At 40.8% G+C, this 10,272-nt stretch overlaps 1 protein-coding gene across 1 annotated transcript in view; it reads right to left on the bottom strand.

The window, feature by feature from the left end:
* Positions 1 to 9,688, bottom strand: part of LOC109925287 (tetratricopeptide repeat protein 16) — a 32,995-nt gene extending 23,307 nt beyond the window's left edge. Inside the window, exons 1-5 of the mRNA XM_048613725.1 lie at positions 9,608 to 9,688; positions 5,625 to 5,765; positions 2,121 to 2,302; positions 1,552 to 1,642; positions 1,015 to 1,158 (exon numbers count right to left, since the gene is read on the bottom strand). Of these exons, the coding sequence (XP_048469682.1) occupies positions 1,015 to 1,158; positions 1,552 to 1,642; positions 2,121 to 2,302; positions 5,625 to 5,702 (495 nt within the window). The 5' untranslated portion in view covers positions 5,703 to 5,765; positions 9,608 to 9,688. The remainder of the gene's footprint in view (positions 1 to 1,014; positions 1,159 to 1,551; positions 1,643 to 2,120; positions 2,303 to 5,624; positions 5,766 to 9,607) is intronic.
* Between the last annotated feature and the right edge of the window lie 584 nt (positions 9,689 to 10,272).

Genomic DNA, 10,272 nt, shown 5'->3' on the forward strand with positions numbered 1-10,272 from the left:
GGTGGCAAGGGGTGAGGTCGAGAAGACAGGAGTTTCATGGTGACCTCAGCCGGTGTGGGAATCGAAACAAAAACAGAAATTGCTGAAGAAACTCAGCAGGTCTGGCAGCAATTTTGGAGAGAGTCCAGTGGCCTTTCTTCAGTATTTGAACCTGTGCTGTTGGCATCATTCTGCAGAGCAAATCTACCATCCAGCCAACTGAGCTAACCAACTCCCGACCTGTACTATAATCCCAACTGCTAAAGAAATATTCATTTTATTTTGTCTTAACAATTTGGATATTTCATTTCAATACACAATTTATAGCTTGAACAGAGACATTTGACACAGCTTCTAAGAATAAACTAATTTGAAAACTTAAAAAATTAAAAATTGGTTTTCAATGTATTAAAGTTATAGAGCAGGGCATTCTGAGCATCTAGTCTATGCTCCATATGTGTCATCTCCCACCTGACTTCATTTAATTCTATCATTTTATCTTTCTATTTCATAGAATAGATCATAGAATCCCTACAGTGTGGAAACACGCCCTTCAGCCCAACTAGTCCACACTGACCCTCAGAGCATCCCGCCAAGACCCATCTCCCTGTAACCCACCTAATCTACACGTCCCTGAACACTACAGGCAATTTAGCATGGCCAATCCACCTAGCCTGCATATCTCTTTGGACTGTGGGAGGAAACTGGAGCACCCAGAGGGGACCCATGCAAACACGGAGAGAATGTTCAAACTCCACACAGACAGTCACCCAAGGGTGGAATCGAACTCAGGTCCCTGGCACTGTGAGGCAGCAGTGCTAACCACTGAGCCACCATGCCACCCTATTTCTTTGTCATTGATGTACTGTATTCTCATGTATTTGCTTCAACTATTCCATATGGTAGTGAGTTCCACAGTCTAAATAAAGATGAGTAATCTCCGGGTAAAGATGTTTCCACTGAGTGCTTTATTAAAACAAAACTTGAATGAGAACGCTAAATGAAACAAACTAAAATAAAGATGGATGGGTGTACCTGGATGTACAAAGTGAGTGCTATCTGTGATCGCAAGTCTTCATCTGAGGGATCCAAAGAACTGGCCATTCTGTAGTTGACAATACAAGACTGGAAGTCTCCAATTTGGAGATATGCCTCAGCCCTTCCCAAATAAAATTCTTTCTGCATTGAGCAAGAGATTTAAAAATCAGATTCCAAGATACAAATAATAAGTAGCATTGCATTCAGCTCATGGTAGATGTTTTCAATTATGCTTTTAAGTAATTTTTATTTATAGAACCAATATGTGCTGGTACATCTAATGAAATTTGTCAAAAAAATCAATCAAATTCTAGTCCTCTCTAAGGAACTATGCTGCCCAATTTCAACTGTTTTCTTTCCAGGAGTTTGTTATTTCTGGTACCCTATAGCAAATAAAAAAGGTTTCTTCTCATTATTGAACTGCATTATCTGCTATTATCTTCATACACTGGATCAAAGAGCCACTTGGATCAACATCCTCATTGCCTCAGATGGGATTCACACTCCCTCTCCCTGCCACCAAAATATTCTTACCATCTGAGGGTTTAGAGCAATCGCTTTACTAAATGAAAACACAGCTTCCTCCAGTTTCCCAATGTGAAGAAAATGGTTTCCTTTCACCCAGCTGTAAATACAAAATATATTTGTTAAATGGATGTCTAATCAATATGATCTTATATATTCAGCTCAACTGTCCACTGCTCACCACTTGCAAAAAAAAAATCTTTTTATTCTCCTAGTGTCTTTCAGGCTGTCAAAATATCCAACCCACTGGGTCAAGGGAATCTCAGGATTGATTACTAATCTTTGATGATCTGACCTCAGCTCAGATGTTAATTTTTTTCAGTTATATGAATTTCCTTTAAGAGAGCCATTTCCTGTAGTAATTTTTAGTTATTAAATCTTTAAAGCAGAGAAATGTAAAAAAAGTAATAAAATAGAGAATGCTTGACAAACTCATCAAATCTGGCAGCATCTGTGAAGAGAGAAACATGTTAAAGTTTCAAGTCTATTACGACTCTTCTTTGGCAATGAAAAAAACATTCCTTATAAACCTCTTTAAAGCTTTCATTAGAGATGGCCATGGTCATTATTGTACTCACTGTTCTTTAGCCCGATCGTTTATTATGACTGAAAGTGTATCGTTTTTCACAACAATATCATCCAGATGAAAAATCCCACTGGATCCAAAGAAATTTTGTCGGGCTTTCTCTGTAGCTGCTTCCAGTTGTTCCTCAGATAAAGCTGTGGGAAACACACCAATTTCTGGCATTAAATCATCAGCCTGTGGAACAAAAACATTTCACTGTCAAGAGAGTTGGGCCAGTCCAGTTAATAGAACGTTGAACGGGTACGACTGTACCAATCTTTGGGAATTGAAACAAATGACGAGGTATTGAGTTTGAAGACTGTAATATTTCTTTTTATTTTGTATTTGTGATTGCGGACTGAAATTTGAAATGGTCCGCTTGAAAAAAAGCCAAGAGATATGGAAAGGATTGCAGCACATTTTAGAAGCAAGTTACATGAAGTTCATTTTAAGTGCTGTGGGGAAGTCTAGTTGCAGATGAGCTGAAGGCAACTCATATACGGAGGGAAATTTGGCTGGTAACAACTAGCTAATTGGCTTAGGGAATGCTGACTCATTATCAATGACAAAACCCTCTGCCATGTGAATGGTTCCTAGGCATCAGAACAACTTGGGAGTGTCAATGTTTGGGTCAGAAGTCATTGGACCTCTGGAAGGGAAGGAGCTGTCCTCTTTGCTGTAAACACACCCAAAGCCTGAAGAAAGCCAGCTTATTTCCGCTCATCAGTTGCTATAAGCTGTGGCTCTAAACCAATAAGTCAAAGACTTCATGTGTGAACCAGTCATTCTATGTCTCCTGAAAGCAAGTGAAATTAACTGGAGAAGGAAGATTGAGAAGCAGCAGGTCCTAACAAGGCAAAAGTAGCACCTCAGTAAACATGGTGGACAGGGACCATTGGATGGCCTTCCCAGTCTTTTCTCCCACCCATGGTACATATGCTTTTCTTTCAATGTCTCCCTCTGTATGCCTATAGGTATGTGTACGCAGGGAAAGTTTAAGAAGGTTAGAATTTTAACTAGTAGAGTTATCTGGTGGTATAATTGTTTATTGTGTCTAGAATCTATTTGTTTGTATTGATTGGTAAATCATTGTTAAGTACAGGAACCCAGTGTCTGCATTTTGTCAGCCAGGGTCTAAAAGACAAGTAATTGGGGAATGTTACATACTTTTATAAAGTATTTAGTTTTGTGATGACTTTGGGAGTGGTGGGGCTTGATTTCCAGTGTCCTATCCAGTGCAGCACAACGTGGATGCACTTGTTGAAACATGAGTCAAGCGCTCACCAACAACTGCTTATTGTTTTGAATGCTGCTAAAGCATACAAGCTCAGGGAAATCTCAGGACTCATAGCAATCAATTTCCAAAAATACATTCCAAAACATTTCAAATTGAATATTACAGAAAATGCAATAAAACGCAACTTTTTCCTGCAACATGTTGCACTCTTGAGATGTTGCGATACAATTACAATACTCTTGGTATTTACAGTATACATTCCACATCAACCTTACAGTCCGAGGAATTCTACACAGTATCACATCCCTCAGTGCAATCTCTGACTGTAAAAAACTTGTTTTCCAATAATACTTTACTCATCAAAATAACTATTACAACTGATTTTGATTTCTGTAGGTGAGGAAAGGCGAAAGATAAAATCAGCAAAGTCTCCTGCTCCTCATCTCTTTCCAGTTGGAAAATATGACTATGAAGAAGTCAATACACATTTATAGATTGCAATACTGCCAAAGAACTCATTGTCCAAACTCAGGTGAAAATGGTAAATTAGCGACGGAACAGAAGGCAGTTGGCACACTCAGAAGATTACCTTGTTGCTAGTTGCAATGTCTTTTGCTTCACGAGACAAGAAACAAATGAAAGTGACTGGTGCCCCTAGATTGCTGTTAAGGTTTCCTTGCAGTTAGTTGAGAACGCATTGGTGAACGCAAGTTATACACTGCCTCAGATCAACAGGTAATGCACGAGAAATACCTGAATTAGGAGCTGGAGTAGGCTGTTCGGCCTCTCGAGCTTGCTCTATTATTCAATGAGATCATGGATGACTTGATTACTCCACATTCCCAACTTCTCCTAATAACCTTTCACTCCACTTGCTTATCAAGAATCTATCTACCTCTACCTTAAAAATATTCAAGCCTCTGCTTCCACCTTCTTTTGAGGAAGAGCATTCCAAAAACTCATGATCTTTTCACATTAGTTTTAAATGGTCAAACACTTGTCTTGAAACAGTAACTCCTGGTTCTAGAATCTCCCACAAGAAGAAACATCCTTTCTACATGCACCCTGTCAAGGCCCCTCAGAATCTTATATGCTTCAATCAAGCTGCCTCTTAACTCTTCTAAATTCTAGTGTAAACAGGTCTAGCCTGTCAGCAAAGTCAAAAACTTCAGCATAGCTTCACAAAAGTAAACATCTTTGGGAACCTTGATTTAATTTATCTGTCATTGATTGATAGCCAATACATAATTCATAATATTATATTCATATACACTTACATAAGAAATATCTATCGATCTTAGAAACATAGAAGATAGGAGCAGGAAGAGGCCATTTGGCCCTTCAAGCGTGCTCTGCCATTCTTCACGATCATGGCTGATTGCCCAACTCAGCAGCCTAATCCTGCTTTCTCTCCATAAACTTTGATCCCAATGACCCCGAGTGCTATATCTAGTCGCCTCTTGAAAATATTCAATGTTTTGGCATCAACTACTTCCTGTGGTAATGAATTCCACAGGCTCACCACTCTTTGCGTGAAGGAATGTCTCCTCATCTCCATCCTAAATCATCTACCCCGAATCCTCATACTGTGACCCCTGGTTCTGGAGACACCCACCATCGGGCTTAATCTTAAAAGTTTCAATTGAATCCAGAATCCACTACTTTTTTGGAGTTGAGAGGTTTAGACTTCCACTATAACTTGTGTTTGAAATTGTTTCATGATTTCATTCCTAAATGTCTTTGATCCAATTTTCAGATTGCACCCCTTATTCTGGATTATCCCACCAAAAGAAATAATCTGTTTTTATCCATCTCATTGAATACTTTTATCATTTTAAACACTCCATAATTTAGTCATTTAAGCCCTGGTATCACTCTCCTGAATTTATGTTGTACCCTTTCTAATGTGAGACAGCTAAAATGTGAGGAATTAAATAGGATGCTTACAGTTTTGTGTGCTTTATCAGAAACTTTTAATAAATTCTAGATTAGTTGCTGGATTAAGTAGACCTCTTTGCAGATCAATGACAATCAAACAGCTGTGAACAAAATCTCAGATTTATAGGGCTGTGTTGATCAGAAGTGGTGTTGAACCAAATATAATTGAGAAGTGGTTAGTTAATAATTGCAGCCAGCTGTAAGTTACACATCATGTCAGCAATTCAAAGGTGACCATCCTGTGGAGCTAAACGTGGTTGCACAAATTGACTTACATCCTATTGCATTGATTATTGAGTGCAATGTTATTTGCTAAACAGTTAAAAGCTTTGTTTTTCTTACCTTAATCAAACTCTGGGACTGATTTTCTTCCTCCTCATTTAGCTCCTCAGTTTGTTCCATGATTGCATTATTCTCCATTGAGTGTTCTGCAATGTGTCCTTTATTGGACAGGAGATGTGCAAAAATCAGCTACAATCTAACCTGTAATAATAACAAAAAATTAACAAATTAAGATCTGTTGCTTGAAAAAAAAAGTCCAGAAGTTCCTGATTTCATTTCTAAATGGCCCAAGTTGAATGTTATGATTGTACTTCCTTGTTCTGGATTTCTCCACCAGAGGAAATAGCTCTCAGTGATTTAATTGCTAGCTCTGTGGGCTTAAGTCTACTGAAAGGGTGCAATGAGCTCTGACCTAATGTCTAATTTTGCAAAACCCTGTAGTTGGTACAAGATTTGATTAATTTGTCTGTACTATTCACCTATTGGAATGCAGCACCAGTTGGAAATGTCTACATTGTATCAATATAATTTAATTTTCCACATTAAAACTTCTCTATTTCGATCCTACAAGTGCTAAGACAGTTAGTGCAAATATGAGAGGTTTAAGATGTTTGAAAGCCTGTTATGCAAACATTTTTTATATGAAACAAACTAGGTGGTTTAACCATAACACATAAACTCACAGTCCCAATATATGTCACATAAATTAAACAAAATGCATTTTTGTTTCTGTTTCTATCTATTGAATTTTGCCACAGTGGTTGGAAATTGAGTCAGCTAGGAGCTGGAACTCACAGCTACTGAAACTGGCCAGTCGTATTAGGTTATCTTTAGGTATTACCAGTGGTCCACAAGTCAAGTTTGTGGTAAGTTTGCGTACAAGTTCAAAAGCTGAGAAAAATCTAACTTGTTTTGAAGATGCATGAAACATGTTTGTGGATTATGCTGGCATACTTTAATCAACCTGTTCTTAATTTAGGAAAGAAGAAATTAACTTTTTATTCATGCCTAGATTTGGGCTTTGCAACTTGAGCATTTATTGCCAATGCCTAAATGTCCCCTGGAAATCTGTGAATGAGGGAACTTGTTGAGTTCAGTTCTGAAGAAGAGTCACTAGACTCAAAATGTTACCACTTTTTTTCTCTTCACAGATGCCGCCAGACCTGCTGGCTTCCACCAGCAAGTTTATAACAATTTGGTAGTTTCATATTCACCATTACCTACACTAACTTCATGTGATTAAGGGTGAATTTAGATTCTCCAGCACTTTCTTTATACTTCATTGGCTGTGGAGCCTTTCAAACGTCTAGCGATTTTGAAAAACACACTAAATCAAGTATTTTTAAGAGGACAATCAGTCTCATCTGGGCAAGACTGTGGCACCTCTGATTGTGCAGCTCAGTTCCTAATTGTGTGAAAGTGTCAGTGTACAGGTAATGGGTGCTTCATACTGTGGTTTACACACTTCAATTCACAGCCTTTTGGATTCAGGGACCAGAGCTACTCACTGAGCTGCTGGAGAACCAGATAATTCAATGAAAGTTCTGTGGATGTTTGAGATTTGAAATTAAAACAGAATGTGTGAGAGAAACTTAGTAATTTACTGAGAAACTTAGCAGGCTTAGTGGCAACCATGGAGAGAGAAACCATTAATTTTTTGAGTCCAATAAGACTCTGTTTTGGAAGTTAAGGACCCCGGAAAAGCGATGGGTTTTATGTTGTACGAAAGAGGGGGAACACCAAATGAACAGACAGTGAGGGGATCCCAGAGCAAAAGACAAAGAGATTGAAAATGGCAGTAAAGAGGATTTAGGAGTAGCTGTTAACAGCAGAAAATTGATCAATTTTACTGAGAGCATAACCAAGCAAACAAAATGCTGAAGATAGATAATTAAATTGTAGGACAGACCCCGTGGTTTGAAATTGTTGAACTCAATGTTGAGTCCTGAATACTGTAAAAAGTGCCGAAGTGGGAAGTGAGGTGGTGTTCTACCTCCAAGCTTGTGTCTGATTTCGCTGGTACATTGCAGCAGGACTGGGACAGAAAAGCTATACCATTCGCTCTAACCTCCCACTTTTCTACAGCACAAAACACATCACCTTTAGATCCCAGACCCCTTCAGATCCAGAGAAAAGTCATGAATGGAGTCCCTGGCCATGCACTCAGATCCTGTGCATATCAACTGGCAGGAGTATTTGCAGACATCCTTAATCTCTCTTTACTATGATCTGAAGACTTCACCTGCTTCCACAAGACCTCCATCATCCTAGTACCAAAGAAAAATCATGCAGCATGCCTCAATGACGACCACCCGGTGGTTCTGATCTCCATAAGTATGAATTAATTCCAAAGGTTGGTCATGGCTCACATCAACTCCAGCCTCCCAGATTGCCTTGATCCTTCACAATTTGCCTGCCACCACAACAGGTCCACAGCAGACACTACATCCCTGGGCCACACTCATTCCTGGAACATCTGGATAACAAGGATACCTACATCAGGCTCCTATGTATTGACTATATTTCCACATTCAACACTATAATCCTAAACAAACTTAACTCCAACCTTTGACACCTAGGTCTCTGCTCCCCGCTCTGTCACTGGACCCATAGACCGCTATCAGTACGATTAGGTGACAACACCTCCTCCACAATAATCCGCAACACAGGTGCCCCGCAAGGCTGTGTACTCAGTCCCCTACTGTACTCCTTACACACTCATGATTGTGTGGCTAAATTCCACCCCAACTCCATCTACAAGTTTGCTGATGACACCACTGCTGTAGGTTGGATCTCAAACGATGACAAGACAGAATACAGGAAAGAGATTGAGTGCATACAGCATAGTGTAAAGACAACAATCTCTCCATCACCATCAACAAAATGAAGGAGCATTGACTTCAGGAAGTGGAGTGGAGGGCACACCCCTGTCTGCATCAATGGTGCTGAGGTGGAGATTGTCCAGGACATCAAGTTCCTGGGAGTGATGATCACCAACAATCTGTCCTGGTGCACCCACATTGATGCTATGGTCAAGAAAGCACAACAACTTCTCTACTTCCTCAGGAGGCGAAGGAAATTTGGCATGTCCACAAAGACACATCAATTTTTATAGATGCACCATAGGAAGCATTCTATCTGAATGCATCACAGTGTGGTATGGCAACTGCTATTCCAAAGACTGCAAGAAACTACAGAGAGTTGTGAACACAGCCCAGTCCATCACGCAAACTAGCCTCTGATCCACTGACTCCATCTATACTTCCCACTGCCTTGGGAAAGCAACCAACATAATCCAAGACCCCTCCCACCAGGTTATACCCTCTTTGTCGGGCAGAAGATATAGAAGTTTGAATACACATACCAACAAATTCAAGAACAGCTTCTTCCCCGCTATTATAAAATTTTTTAACGGACCTCTCAAATGTTAACGTTGGTCTCTCTCTGTAGCTGTAACACTATTCTGCACTCTGCTCTGCTCACCTGATGCACTTCGTATGGTAGAGTTGCCTGTATTGCATGCAAAACACTATTCACTGTATCTCAGTACATGTGACAATAATAAATCAAATCAAATGTCAGGCTGGAAGCCTTAACTCTGTGTTCTCTCTTCACGGATGAAGCCAGATCTGCCGAGTTTCCTACGGCAGTTTCTGGGATGAGCCAAGGTTACAGTGTATCAGCCACTTCCCCTCCCGGGCTCCTGAAGCTGCGACTGTTGCAGTTCCATTGTTGCAGTTGCTATGGTTACTGTGCGTCCGTTCGCTCGGCGTCTTGTTGCTATAGGCAACCAGCTCGGGGAGGCCACGAATAGAAATCTAATGCAGGAGGCGAAAAGTTGATCCATTTTAAAAATAATGCTGCATAGCCTCTGTGTGGAGACCATCGTCCGCCTGAGGTTCTCTCCACGCGTTCTGCTTTCGCCTCCTCTTTCCAGCGCTTTTTTTTTTGTATTTGTTTCAAATTTTCACAACGCTACTGTGGTCTGAGGAATATTAAATAATCGCATATATATATTCGTAGGAAACCGGTCGAAAGTTTACCTGTTACTTTGTATGATGATGAAACTAAGTTATATCAGCCTGTTGAAATGGGGGGGGGTCTGAGTCTTCTGCACGGTTTTGTTGCTTTACCTGGACACAACCGTCCCTCCGCCACACATTGCCGTCTCCGATTGGTTTGGCGGCAGATTTCCCCTGCTTTGAATGGTCAGAACTACAATCGATCACAAAGCGACCACGCCCCCCTCCGGCCCGCCCAGCCGTGAATGGTTAGACCGACCATTCAATTGACCAATCGTTATGCAAGGCTGGCTGTCGCGATGAAACCCTCCAGCTGTTGTATGTGGGGTTAAAATTGGTTTCAGAGATAGTAGGAACTGCAGATGCTGGAGAATCTGAGATAACAAGGTGCAGAGCTGGATGAACACAGCAGGCCAAGCAGCATCAGAGGAGCAGAAAAGCTGACGTTTCGGGCCTAGACCCTTCTTCAGAAATGGGGGAGGGGTAGGGGGTTCTGAAATAAATAGGGAGAGAGGGGGAGGCGGATGGAAGAGGGATAGAGGAGAAGATAGGTGGAGAGGAGACAGACAGGTCAAAGAGGCGGGGATGGAGCCAGTAAAGGTGAGTGTAGGTGGGGAGTTAGGGAGGGGATAGGTCAGCCCAGGGAGGACGGACAGGTCAAGGGGGCGGGATGAGGTTAGTAGGTA

This window comes from Rhincodon typus, chromosome 28 (assembly GCF_021869965.1).
Source record: "Rhincodon typus isolate 14 chromosome 28, sRhiTyp1.1, whole genome shotgun sequence".
Classification (NCBI taxonomy): domain Eukaryota; kingdom Metazoa; phylum Chordata; class Chondrichthyes; order Orectolobiformes; family Rhincodontidae; genus Rhincodon; species Rhincodon typus.